We start from the raw sequence: 14,129 nt of genomic DNA, 5'->3' as shown, positions 1-14,129 counted from the left end.
ATTAACTCTTCTTCATAAATCAGCACATCTATCTCCAATGGCAGATCCATGGTGTCTGCCTCTCTGTCTTCCTTCTCCCAGCATTCAGTCCAGTTTTCTTGGTCTACCTACGTTCTGCCCTATCAACAGGCCAAGGCAGTCTTCTTTATTCATTAACCAATAAGAGCAACACATAATAGACAGACACCAATTGCTTTTAACAACTAAATAATACTCTTATTATGTAAATGTACATTTTTTAAATCTATTTTTCAGTTGAGCTTGTTTCCAGTTTCTGGGTATTATGTATAAAGCTGCTGTGAACATAGTTGAGCAAATGTCCTTGTGATAGAATGGACTATCTTTTTAGTATATGCCCAGGAGTGATATAGCTGTATCTTGAGGTAGACCAATTCCCAACTTTTTGTGAAACTGCCATATTGATTTCAAAAGTGACTATACAAGTTTTCACTCCTACTATTATTGAGAAGTGTTCCCCTTTCTCCACATCCTTGCCATTATGATCTATCATTTGTGGTTTTGATCTTAGCCAAGTTGACAGGTGTTAAGATGGAATCTCAGTGTAATTTTGACATGCATCTCCCTGATGGCTAAGGATGGTGAACATTTCAATAAGTGTTTCTCAGCCATTCCTCTGTAGAAAATTTTGTTTAGATCTGTACCTTATTTTTTAATTGAATTATTTCATTTGGTTGATCTCTAGTTTCTTGAGTTCCTTACACATTTTGGATCTTAGCCTTCAGATGTAGAGTCAGTGAAAATCATTTCCCATTCTATAGGCTGCCATTTTTGTCCTTTTGACCTTGTCGTTTGCCTTATAGAAACTTTTCAGTTTCACGAGGTCCCATTTATTTACTGTTTATCTTAGTGCCTGCTCTATTGGTGTTCTGTTTAGGAAAGTGTCTCCTATGACAATGCCTTCAAGGCTATTCACCACTTTCTCGTCTATCAGGATCAGTGTAATTGGATTTATGTTGAGGTCTTTGATCCACTTGGACTTGAATTTTGTATGGATCTATTTGCATTCTTCTCCATACCAACATCCTGTTAGACCAGCACCATTTGTTGAAGGTACTTTCTTTTTTTCATTGTGTATTTCACCTGGAATTCACTATGTATTCCAGACGGGCCTGTAACATGAATCAGTCCTCCTGTGTGTGTATGTTTTCCAAGTGCTGATGAGATTACAGGTGTGAGCTACCATTCCTGGTTATACAGTTTTACTTTTTTTTTTTTTGAGACAGGGTTTCTCTGTATAACAGTCCTAGCTGTCTTGCAACTAACTCTTGTAGACCAGGCTGGCCTCGAGCTCACAGAAATCTACCTGCATCTGTCTCCCTAGTGTTGGGATTAAAGGCATTCACCACCACCACCCAGATTATAGTCTTGTTTTTAATGGGCACGTTTGTTAACAGTTGTATAGAACTATTAAAACAGTGCAGTCAACACTGTGTAATTGAATGTAATACATGAAAGTGGTTTCTTTTACTATCATCATAATACAATATTTTTTATTTTCTAAGCCTTTAACAATTTCTTATACTCAAAAGTTTCTTGATATGCTAGATCAATAATTTTATTTTTGTTTTAGTGAGAATATCTTTAACATCAAAAAAGCTTGAATTATAACTGAATATAGGCAAGTTTTTGATGATCATGTGACCTTGCATTTTTTTTCTCAGCAATGTAGTCACTATTTGCGTAACATTACCTGTGCTGTTTCACTTCTAAGGTATAAACTAACTGAATGCATGTTTGTACCTATTGTGCTTTCTGCAAGCAGCCCTAAATTATTCTTCCCTGTTTTTACAGGTTACTTTATGTCTGCCTTCAGTGCCTCTTTTGTTGGTAGAGGGTAGTGCTTTTTGCTAATGATGGCTATATTAGATAGCAGCTTGCTGTTTGATCCTGCCCAGTGAGCCTGAAATGTGGTTACCACAGTACTATCACCAGGTATCTGGATAATGATAATGTCCTAGAGTGGGTTGATTTTTCACCTGCCTGACTAATGCCATAATTTTCTGTTGCTGACTTGACTTCAAGTTTGTTTTCAGATGCTGGGAAAACTAGATTCATAGATTTTATGTGCCTTTTCTCTAATGTGCACAGCACTGAAGGAGGTGTGAGAGGGAAGGGAGTGGTGTTCACACTTTCTGGCTCTCTTTCCCCATGGCCTCACCAGTTCTGAAATCCTAGATGCCACTGAGTAAGCATGCAATCATTTCACCCACTTGCTATCTGAACATTTTGGGAGCTGTTGAGTCTGAGACAGCCCCAACTGAAGAAAAGTATACACAATCTTCACTCCCTTTCCTTGGAGATTCTGCTTCTTCTACTCTATTCATATTCTATATCATATCTTATCCATTTTCTTTCATTTAATGTTTTGAGGTGGAACACTATCCTGGATCCTCCCAATTTACTTAACACATGTCTCAGGCTGTTAGATGCCCAAGACTTTGTTTATAACCAAGGGGTTTACAGTGAGGGACAGCAAAACATACAAGCAAAGACATATATGCTTTATGTGCTACAGTGTGGTCTTTTATAGCATCTGATTAAGCCCTAAGATGCCATTTAGTAGAGATTTTACTGAGGTAACAATTTCAGAGCTACTCTTCCAACAGGGTCTTCAGGGACTATTCTCCAGTAGCTTCCCCAGCTGTGAGACCTTCTTTCTGTATTTAGAGTCATCAACTCAGAAAAGATCTATAAAATAGGTGATGGCTGATATTCATAGGTTGGTATTCTAAAGAACAGGAACTGGGTGGAGAATTTTTTAATCAAATGAACAGACTGACTTTGTAGGTTTGTTTTTAAAGACAAGGTCCCATGTATCTCAGGTTAGTCTCTTAATTCACTTTGTAGCTGACTATAACCTTGAAGTTTTGATCATCCTGTGTCCACCTCTTGACTGAGGTATGAGTCACTATCCCTGGTATTATACCATGCTGGTGAGTGAACCCAGGGCTTCATGTACTCTGCTAACTGAGCTACATCCCAAGCCTGGATTTTTGAAGATGAAGTTCACATACCTTCATTCCTTGGTTAAATTTGATGTTTTCCCTTCATTAGGCTTGCCCACCTGTCAGTATGGATGTGTGTGCCCTAAGGATACAGCTTTTCATAGGACTGAAAGCCATCTGCCATTTTAAAAACCACATCATACTTCTGACCAAGGCAGACCCTGTTTCAGAGAAAAGAGAATCACCCAAGAGACTTCTGTAAGTATTCTGCTATCCTGGCACATTTCTGCCAGTTTCTGGAATGAAGTGTAACTGGTGTAATGTGTATGTGTCTTAGTTTTATTTTTTTAAATTAAAACTCAGAATGATCAGATTGGTGGCTTTTCCAGAGAAAATAAAGATACAATGATCTCTAAAATATTGTTTATAATTTAACTTGGAACTTCTATAAGAAATGAATTATAAAATAGTTTCAGTAGCTGCCACCTGTACTGTGGATAAGCATATAAAAGATTAGCCCTCTTTGTGGAATTATGGGGATAGATAGAACGCCTAATGTTAATCCTGGCCACAAAAATTCTCCCTGCTTTTCTTCTTTGGCATTTCAGTACTTAAATTTTTATTCAAAGGTCATTTTATGTTATAAAAGAGCTTATTATATTTTTATATTAAAGAATAATCCATTTTATATTAAAGAAAAAACACAGAAAAGTAAGAGATGTCACTTTAAGCCAACTCAAACTTATGTATTTCGACATTTCCCAGTGATGTGAATGCTTTACATGTCGTTTCTGTTAAGATTTTGTGGTCCCTGACATGCTAGACTCATGAAAACCACAATTAAGAGGGATCGGACATGAGGATTGTCAAAGCTGTTGGGTCTGCATGCCCCCAAGTAGGGGGGCTTAGTCTTGGAGAATTGGAAACAAGTTGGCTTACCTGTATATGACAGTAGTAAGTGCTACTACTGTGTAATGTGTAAATGGGAAGTGATGTGAACTATGAAAACTGACTATATAAATAGCTAAATACCAGGGAAAATTAAATGAAAGTAATGTATTTGTATTATTTTATAGTACCCAATATTTACAGGAGAAAACTATAGTTTATTAATAACTTGTCTCCTAAGTCTGATCCTTTTCTGTTCTAGAAAAGATGCCAGTGTTAGGAGAAGAATCTCCCCCGTAGCTGAGGCCGGATGGAACCTGTATATTGTGAATACTATTGCACCACTTCAGCTATACAAAGAAATGGTACCTTTTTAGACATCTGATTCTTTTTCATAGAAATTTAGAGTAAAATTGAATGTAAGAGATTGGTTCTAGACAGATATGGCTCTTGTTACTGCCCAACCTCTGCCCTTGTATTTCACTAAGGAAATCTCAAGAGAGGAAAATAAATGGATCTAGTTAATTATACATTCAGTTTGCTGCATCAAGACAGCGTCCAGGCTCCATCAGGACAGCCAAGCATGTTTTCTCAGCTTCTGGCATTTCCGAGGCCCCTTACTCATACTCGCCTTAAAGAGGTCTACTGAGCTAATGTAAGCAATTGACTTTGAGTCCTATGTGCTGGTTATTTTGCCACAAACGTATAAATAATCTGGAAAGGGTAAATCTTCATTGATTCCTCCATCTGATTTCTGTGTAGGCAGGTCTGTGGGGTATTGTCTTAATTAATCATTGAGTTGAGAGGGCCTAGCCCACTGTTAATGCCATTTCCTTGTCAGGTGGTCCTGAGTGATAAAGGCAAGCAGACTGAGCAATCCATAGGAGCAAATCCAGAACTGGTGTCCCCCACGGCTTCTGCTCCAGTTCCTGTTTCCTGTTTCCCTCAATGTAAACTGTAAGCTTTAAGCCAAATAAACTCTTTCCTCCATCCAAGTTGGTTTTGGCCAGTATTTTATCATAGCAAGAGAAGCCAAACTAAAGCACTAACAAAGAAATCCAGGAAATGGAGTTGAAAAAATTATTTCTATCAAACTCTTTCTTTGAAGTGTAATAGGTTGTCTATACCAGCAGTTTGGTGAGGGACCTATAGTGGCATTCCTGTCTTGTTTCAAGATTCACAACTCCCTAGTCATCTTTGGCAATTAAAATACATTTCATTTAAATAATGCCAAACTTAGATAAGTTGTAAGAATGGGAAAAATACAAAGAAAACCTTAGAGCTGTCACACAGACTCGCTGTGGTCAGTATTCCTCCTGATTTGTCACCCAGACTCGCTATAGTCAGTATTCCTCCTGATTTGCCCTCATGGTGTGCTCCTACACTTTCCTAACACAGTTATTTTTCCTGGTCCATTGAAAAGTAGTTGCATATATCACAGCTTTTGACTTTAAATAGTAAGGTACTCTCTTGTATTAACACAGTAAGCCATATGCTTCAGTAAATTTAATTTTTATACAGTGTCTATCTAGTTCATGATTCATATCCCACCTAGTTTAGTCAGTTGACTCAGCCATGGCTTAATAGCTTTCCCAACAATCCATTCTAGGATTAGGTAATATGCTTAATTACCATATCCCCTTAGCTTTTATTAATCTAGAATATTTGTGTAATTTCTCCTTTTATTTTGTAACATTAACATTTTAGGGAAATACAAATTTCATATTTACTTTTTCTTTTATCTATTTTGAAAATGTTCATAATTTTGTTGTGTTTTTTCATGATTAGATTCTGTTTATACATTCTCTGCTAAAAAATAAAACTGCATGATAATCTTGTATTTTTTTTAGTTTTTTAAAGTTTCATTTTACATTCCAACCACAATTCTCCCTCTCACCCCTCCCCCCGCCCGCCCATCACCTCTCCCACAGACAACCTTCCATCTACTCCTCCCAAAGGGTAAGGACTCCCATAGGGAGTCAGCAAAGTCTGGCATATTAGGTTGGGGGCAGAACCAAGACCATCCCCCCCCCCGAGTTAAAGCTGAGCATGGCATTCCGCCATAGGCAGTAGGCCATGCACCAGGGGTAGATCCTGGTCCTACTGCCCGGGACCCCCAGATAGTCCAAACTCCACCACTGTCTCATGGAGGACCTACTTCTGTCCTATGGAGGCTTCACAGCTGGTGATTGTAGTTCATGAGTTTCCACAAGCTTGGTTCAGCTGTCTCTGTAGATTTCCCTTGCTCATATATTCCCTTTTCCCTCTCTTTGACTGGATTCACAGAGCTCGGCCTGGCGCTTGCTTGTGGATCTCTGCATCTGTTTCCATCAAGCTATCCGATGGAGGCTCTATCATGATAGAGAGAGTATTTACAGATCGGATTGCAGGGAAAGATCAGTTTTGTCACCCACTCCACTATTGCCAGGAGTCTTGGCTGATGTCATCTTTGTGGATTCTTGGGAATTTTTCCCTAACACCATAGTGGCTCTCTCTATCAAGAGCTCTCTTTCATTGCTCTCCATCCACTCAACCATCCTGTTCCCTCATTTCACATGCTGCTTCCCCCACCTTTATTGACAGCTTTTGCCCCCAGTTATACAGGAAATCTCATCTAATTCCCCATCCCAGAGATATCCATCTTAGGGTCCTCATTGTTACCTAGCTTCTCTGGAATTGTGAATTGTAGCCTGGTTATTCTTTGCTTTATATCTAATATCCACTTATGAGTGAGTACATACCGTGTTTGTATTTCTGAGTCTCACTCAGGATGTTTTTTTCTAGTTCCATCCTTTTGCCTACAAATTATATGATGTCATTGTTTTTTACAACTGAATAATACTTCATTCGGTAAATGTACCACATTTTCTTTATTCTTTCTTCAGTTGAGGGGCATCTAGGTTATTTCCAGTTTCTAGCTATTACGAATAATGTTGCCATGAACATTGCTGAGGAAGTGTCCTTATGGTATGCTTGAGTTTATATATTTTGGAGATCAGCCTTCTGTCATATGTGGATTGGTAAAGATCTTTTACCATTCTGTAGGTTGTTGTTTTGTCTTATTTGCCATGTCGTTTACCTTACAGAAGCTTTTTAGTTTTAGGAGGTCCCATTTATTGATTGTCCCTTTCAGTGTCTGTGCTACTGGTGTCATATTTAGGAAGTGGTCTCCTGTATCAATGCATTGAACGCTACTTCCCACTTCCTCTTCTGTCAGGTTCAATGTAACTGGATTTATATTGGGTTCTTGGTCCACTTGAACTTGAGTTTTGTGCGTGGTGATAGATATGATCTATTTGCAATCTTCTACATGTTGACATCCAGTTATAATAGTTATAATTTGTTAAAGATCCTTTCTTTTTTCCATCGTACCAATTTGGCTTCTTTATCAAAAATCAGGTATTCAAGGTGTGTGGACTGATTTCAGGGTCTTCAATTCCATTCCATTGGTAGACGTGTCTGTTTTATGGCAATACCAAGCTGTTTTTGTTACTACAGTTCTATAGTAGAGCCTGAAGTCAGGGATGGTGATGACCCCAGAAGTTCATTTATTGTGCAGGATTGTTTTAGCTATTCTGGCTTTTTGTTTGTTTAGTTTTTGGTTTTTCAAGACAGGGTTTCTCTGTAGCTTTGGTGCCTGTCCTGGAACTGTAGACCAGGTTGGCCTGGAACTCACAGAGATCTGCCTGCCTCTGCCTCCCGAGTGCTGGGACTAAAGGCATGCACCACCACCACCCAGCTACAGTCTACCTTTTTTTTTAAAAGTGAATCTTGTATCCCAGCATATTACTAGAGGTGTTTATGAACTTTAAGAGTTCCCAAGTAGAGTTTTGGGGGTCACTAATGTATACTATTGTATCATCTGCGAATGGCAATAGTTGGTAGTTTGCCTTCTTTCTTTCCAAATTGTATTCCCCTGGACTCCTTCTGTTGTCTTATTGGTCTAATTAGAACGTCAAGTACTATTTAGAATAGATATGGAGAAAGTAAACAACCTTCTTTTGTTCCTGATTTTAGTGAAATCACTTTGAGTTTCTCTCTGTTTAATTTGATATTAGCTGTTGGCTTGCTGTAAATTGCTTTTATTATGTTGTCCCTTGTATTCCTGATATCTCCAAGACTTTTATCCTAAGGGGTGTAGGTTTGTGTTGCAGGCTTTTTTTTAGCATCTAATGGGATGATCATATATTTTTTCTTTCAGTTTGGTTGTATGGTGGATTAAATTGACAGATTTCCATATGTTGAACCAACCCTGCATCTCTGGGATGAAGCCTAATTGGTCATGGCAAATGATTTTTGCGATGTGTTCTTGGATTTAGTTTGCCATTGCCAATATTTTATTGAGTATTTTTGCATCAATGTTCATGAAAGTGTTTGGTCTGTAGTTTTCTTTCTTTTTTTTTTTGCATCTTTGTGTGGTTTGGGTATAAGGGTAACTGTAACCTCATAAAAGGAGTTTTGTGGAACAATTCAAGGAGTATTGGAATTAGCTATTCTTTGAAATTCTGGGAGAATTCTGCACTAAAGCCAGCTGGTCCTGGCTTTTTTTTTTTTTGATTAGGAGACTTTTAATGACTGTGTCTATTCCCTTAGGGGTTATAGGTCTTTTAAAATTGTTTATCTTGTCTTGATCTAATTATGGTATGTGAAACCTATATAGAAAAATGTACATTTCTTTTACATTTTCCAATTTGTGGAGTACAGGTTTTTGATGTTTCTGATGATTCTCTGGATTTTCTTAATGCCTGTTTTTATATCCCTCTTTTTGTTTCTGATTTTGTTAATTTGGATATTCTCTCTCTGTCTTTTGGTTAGTTTGGATAAGGGTTTGTCTATCATGCTGATTTTCTCAGAGAACCAACTCTTTGTCTCATTGATTCTTTGTTTCTATTTTATTAATTTCAGCCTTCAGTTTGATTATTTCCTCATATCTTCTCCTTATGGATGAGTTTGCTTCTTTTTGTTCTAGAACTTTCTGGTGTTCTGTTAATTTGCTAGGGTGGGGGTTTCTCCAACTTCTTTATGTAGGCTCTTAGTGCTCTGAACTTTTCTGTTAGCACTGCTTCCACAGTGTCCCATAAGTTTGGGTATGTTGTGCCTTCATTTTTGATGAAATCTTGGAAGTCTTTAATGCCTTAATTTTTCCTTTGACCCAGGAGTGATTCAGTTGAGCATTATTCAGTTTCCATAAGTTGGTAAGCTTTCAGGAATTTGCATTCTTGATGAATTTTAAGTTTAAGCATGGTGACATGATAAGATACAGGAGGTTTTTCCATTTTTGTTTGTTTCTGTTGAGGTTTGCTTTGTTGTCAAGTATGTGGTCAGTTTTACAGAAGATTCCATGAGGTGTTGAGAAAAAGGGATATTCTTTTGTGATTGGGTGAGATGTTCTGTAGATGTCTGTTAAGCCCATTTGAGTCATAACATCTCTTAGTTCCCTTATTTCTCTGTTAATTTCTGTCTTGCACACCTGTTCATTTGTAAGAGTGGGGTGTTGACGTTTCCCAATATTAGTGAGTGCAGCTTAATGTGCGATTTAAGCTTTAGTAATGTTTCTCTTGCATGTGTAGGTGCCCTTGTTTTTGGGAAATAGATGTTCAGTATTGAGACTTCATCTTCATTGATTTTTTTCTGTGACGAATATGAAATGTCTTTCTTCATTTCTCTTGATTACTTTTAGTTTGAAGTTTTTTTTGTTAGATATTGGGATAGCTACAACAGTTTTATTCTTAGGTCCATTTGATTGGAAAATCTTTTCCCAATCCTTTGCTCTGAGGAAATGTCTGTTTTTGAAGTTGAGGTGTGTTTCTTGTATGCAGCAGAAGGACAGATCTTGTTTTGCTATCCATTCTGTTTGCCTGTGTCTTTTTATAAGTTGAGTCCGTTGATATTAAGGTATATTAATGACCTATGATTGTTAATGCCTGTGATTTTTTTGGTGGTAATGTGTGTTTCCTGTCTTTAGGATTTGCTAGTGTGGGATTATTTGTTGTTATATATGTTTTATTATATGTTATATATAATATATATTAATATATGTTGTTATTATATGTTTTTGTGGGTATAACTAACTTCCCTGGGTTGGAGTTTTGTGGTACAGCTAAATTCCTTGGGTTGGCGTTTTCCTTCTAGTGCTTTCTTGTAGGGCTGGATTTGTGAATAGGTATTGTTTAAATTTGTTTTTGTCATGGAATATCTTGTTTTCTTCATCTATGATGATTGAAAGTTTTGTTGAGAACAGTAGTCTGGCTTGGCATCCATGGTCTCTTAGTGTCTGCATAATGTCTGTCCAGGACCTTGCTTTCAGAGTCTCCATTGAGAAATTGGATGTTATTTTGATGGGTCTGCCTTTTTATGTTACATGGTCTTTTTCCTTTGCAGCTCTTTATACTCTTTTTTTATTCTGTATATTTTGTGTTTTGATTATAGGTTTTCTGTAAGCTTCTTGTATCTTCATAGGCATTTCCTTCTTTAGGTTGGGAAATTGTTTTTTCTATGACTTTGTTGAATATATTTTCTGTGCCTTTGAGCTGGACTTCTTCTTCTTATATCCCTACTATTCTTAGGTTTGGTCTTTTCATGGTGTCCTAGATGGTGTTCTGGATGTTATATGATATGACTTTGTTGGCTTCATTATTTTCTTTGAGAGATGAATCTGTTTTCTCTGTTATATCTTTATTGGTTGAAATCTTTCTTCCATCTCGTGCATTCTGTTGGTTATGTTTGCATCTGTAGTTCATGTTCGTTTACTCAGATTTTCCATTTCCAGGATTCTCTTGGTTTGTGTTTTCTTGATTGCCTCTATTTCAATATTCAAGTCTTGAACTGTTTCTTTAACCTGTTTGATTGTTTTTTCTTCGCTTTCTTTGACAGATTTATTGATTTCTTTTCATTTCCTCTTTAAAGGTCTCTAACATCTTCATAAAGTGATTTTTAAGATTGTTTTCTTCTGCTTCCTCTGCATTGGGATGTTCAAGTTTTTCTTTTGTAGGAACACTAGGCTCTGGTGGGGGCCATATTGCGCTTTTAATGGTTGAATGTATTCTTGCATCTCATCTACCCATCTCTCTTTTTTTCTGTTTTCTTTTTTTTATTTTTAAAATTTATTTATTTATTAAAAATTTCCACTTCTTCCCCTCCCATTTCCCTCCCACTCCCCCCACTCCCCCTACCCCTTCCCTCTCCAGACCTAAGAGAAGTCAGGGTGCCCTTCCCTGTGGGAAGTCCAAGGCCCTCCCCACCACATCCAGGTATAGGAAGGTGTGCATCCAAACAGACTAGGCTCCCAAAAAGCCAGTACATGCAGTAGAATCAAAACCCAGTGCCATTATCATTGGCTTCTCAGTCAGCCCTCATTGTCAGCCACATTCAGAGAGTCTGGTCTGATCACATGCTCATTCAGTCTCAGTCCAGCTGGCCTTGATGAACTCCCATTAGATCAGTTCCACCGTCTCAGTGGGTGGGCACACCCCTTGAGGTCTTGACTTCCTTGCTCATGTTCTCACTCCTTCTGCTCTTCATTTGGACCTTGGGAGCTCATTCCAGTGCTCCAATGTGGGTCTCTGTCTCTATCTCCATCCACAGCCAGATGAAGGTTCTATGGAGATATGCAAGATATTCATCAGTGTGGCTATGGGAGAAGGCCAGTTCAGGTACACTCTCCTCTGCTGCCCAAGGACCTAGCTGGGAACATTCCCTTGGACACCTGGGAACCCCTTTAGAGCTAAGTCTCTTGCCAACCCTAAAATGGCTCCCTTAATTAAGATATCTTCTTCCCTGCTCCTATATCCACCCTTCCTCCATCTCAACCATCCCATTCCCCCAAGCTCTCCCCATCCTCCCCTTCTCCCTTCTCTCTCCCCATCTTCCCTTCCCTCACTCTACCCTCACCCCCATTCTCCCAACTTTTGCCCCGCAATCTTGTCTACTTCCAGTATCCAGGAGGATAAGTATATGTTTTTCTTTAGGTTCACCTTCTTTTTATTTAGGTTATCTAGGATCATGAACTATAGACTCAATATCTTTTGTTTATGGCTAGAATCCACGAATGAGTGAGTACATACAATATTCATTTCTTTAGGTCTGGGTTATCTCACTCAGTAAAGTGTTTTCTATTCCCATCCATTTGCATGCAAAATTCAAGATGTCATTGTTTTTTTTACCGCTGAGTAGAACTCTAAAGTGTATATGTACCACATCTTTACCCGTCTCTTCCTCAATTGGTGCAGGCAGTAACTTTTCCTTTTGATCCTATAGTTGCAGTCGGTGTCTGTTTCTCAGAGATCCTCTCTTGGAGCCATTGGAGCAGTAGCTGTCTGTGTCTCAGGGAGCTGCTGAGGTCCTGGGGGATGGGTGTGTTTGGCGGCAGAGTGGGGCTTGTAGATTATAGGGTCTGATGGTGGGATGGTAGAGCAGCCTGCCTGCAGAAAGCTTTCCTGCTGACTGGCTAGTGGAGCTGAGATGGGCGTGGGAGGGGCTCCGGCTTTTGCCTAGGAGTCTGGGCTGTCCAGCTGGGAGACTGGTCACTCGCCTCTTGGTCTGCTTTATGCAGTCACTGTCTGTGTCTCAGGGAGCCACTGAGGTTGCGGGATTGGTGGCTTTGGGGCAAAGTGGGATTACAGGATCCTCTCAGTGAGTGGTGTAGCGGCTTGCCTTTTGATCTGCTCTGTGCAGTTTCTGTCTGTGTTTCAGGAAGCCGCTGAGGTCACAGGGGATGGGTAAGTTTTCAATGTATTTTCCTAGTATATGAAATTATGGAAGCAGGTAATGACCATTGTTGCCTCACTGGTGATATCAGTTTTGGTAATATAGTTAAGGATTGACTGACTTGTTTCTGATACTTATCAGCGTTGTCGTGGAAAGTGTTGGATCTCATCTAAAAGTGACTCCTAAAGTCTGATGATGTCGATAAAGAAGGTTAGCCAGTGATGGTTTTTGTATGCCCATTATGAATATGGAAATAGATGTCATTGTTAGTTACAAGGTGAAACTCAACAGGGGAACTTTGTCCTTAGTTTGAAAAAGTTAAGTCATGGACCTTTCAAGAAAAAGTTAATTATTTCAAATATCTTCAAAACCTTATCAAATTAGGAACAAATTTTTGATAACTACACTATCAATATTATTATATCATTTGGAATTTCTTCGTGCTTTAAGCTACTAACAAAATAATGTTTGTCATCATATTTGTATTAAACTGGCCTATAGATTTGCTAAGGTCCTATTAAAGGGCCAGATTAGTATTTTTGCCAACTTGACACAAACGAGAGTTATCTGGAAAGAGGAGTCACATTAGAGAAAATTCCTCCATCAGAGGGGCCTTAGGCAAATTTGTAGGGAGGGCCATGTTCCCTGGGGCAGTGCCATCCTTGAGCAGGTGGCCCATGATAGTATAAGAAAGCAGATGGAGGGTACTGAGGGCTGCAGTGATGTATCAGTGGTTAAAAGCACTTGTTGCTACATTAGGGAATGCAAGTTCACTTCTCAGCATCCATGCATGATGTCTTCGAACTATCCAAAACTCCAGCTCCAGGGGATCTGATGTGGCATCTCTTCTGACCTCCAGGCATTCATAGAGTACACAGACATATATGCATACAAAACATTCAAACATTCATACACATAAAATTAAACAAGTAAGTCTAAAAAATAAGAGGAGGAGAAGGACAAGAAAACAGGCTGACCAAGCCTAAGCAGTGTTCTTGCTGGTCTACATTTCAGTTTCTGCCTCCAGGTTTCTTCATTGGCCTTCATTAGTGATGAACTGTGTGATGGATAAACCAAATAAATAAACCCTTTCCTCCCCAAGTTGCCTTGGATGGTGGTGCTTTATCACAGCAATAAAAAACAAAGATAATATGCAACCACATATTTAGTTACTTTTTGTGTTTATATACCTATATGTTAATTTTATTAGCAAAATATAATGAAGTTCTTAAGAGTGAGGACAGGGTGAGGAATTGGTGATCTTTCTTCAGCAACACTACCTATTTTTCTTCTTGTTTCAGGTAGACTACAGTAACACCTACAAGACTGTGAAAACCCAGAGCTGTATCCACTTGCTTAGTGAGGCTCATCTGCTAGTGAGAGCTGCCCTGATGGAGAGCAGTCGACTGGAGCCTGCAGAGAAAGCAGAGCTCTTAGAAGCTTTTAAGGAAAGCTGTGGGCACCTTGGAGACTGTTACAGCAGGTCTGTGAGGCCTTTTAAGCCTTGTTATAGAATTTTATATGTACTTACCAGGATTTTTATTTCTGGGAGTTGGCTCACTTTTTTCA

At 38.8% G+C, this 14,129-nt stretch overlaps 1 protein-coding gene across 5 annotated transcripts in view; it reads left to right on the top strand.

The window, feature by feature from the left end:
* Hps3 (HPS3 biogenesis of lysosomal organelles complex 2 subunit 1) overlaps positions 1–14,129 on the top strand; it is a 57,553-nt gene that overhangs the window by 24,227 nt on the left and 19,197 nt on the right. For all 5 annotated transcript variants that reach the window (XM_075950968.1, XM_075950967.1, XM_075950966.1 and 2 more), the window contains exons 7-9: positions 3,076–3,224; positions 4,117–4,219; positions 13,862–14,043. In XM_075950968.1, the coding sequence (XP_075807083.1) occupies positions 3,076–3,224; positions 4,117–4,219; positions 13,862–14,043 (434 nt within the window). The remainder of the gene's footprint in view (positions 1–3,075; positions 3,225–4,116; positions 4,220–13,861; positions 14,044–14,129) is intronic.

Source organism: Microtus pennsylvanicus, chromosome 16 (assembly GCF_037038515.1).
Source record: "Microtus pennsylvanicus isolate mMicPen1 chromosome 16, mMicPen1.hap1, whole genome shotgun sequence".
NCBI classification, from domain to species: Eukaryota; Metazoa; Chordata; class Mammalia; order Rodentia; family Cricetidae; genus Microtus; species Microtus pennsylvanicus.
The sequence above is the reverse complement of the archived record's forward strand: the minus strand, read 5'-3'. Positions and strand labels throughout refer to the sequence as shown.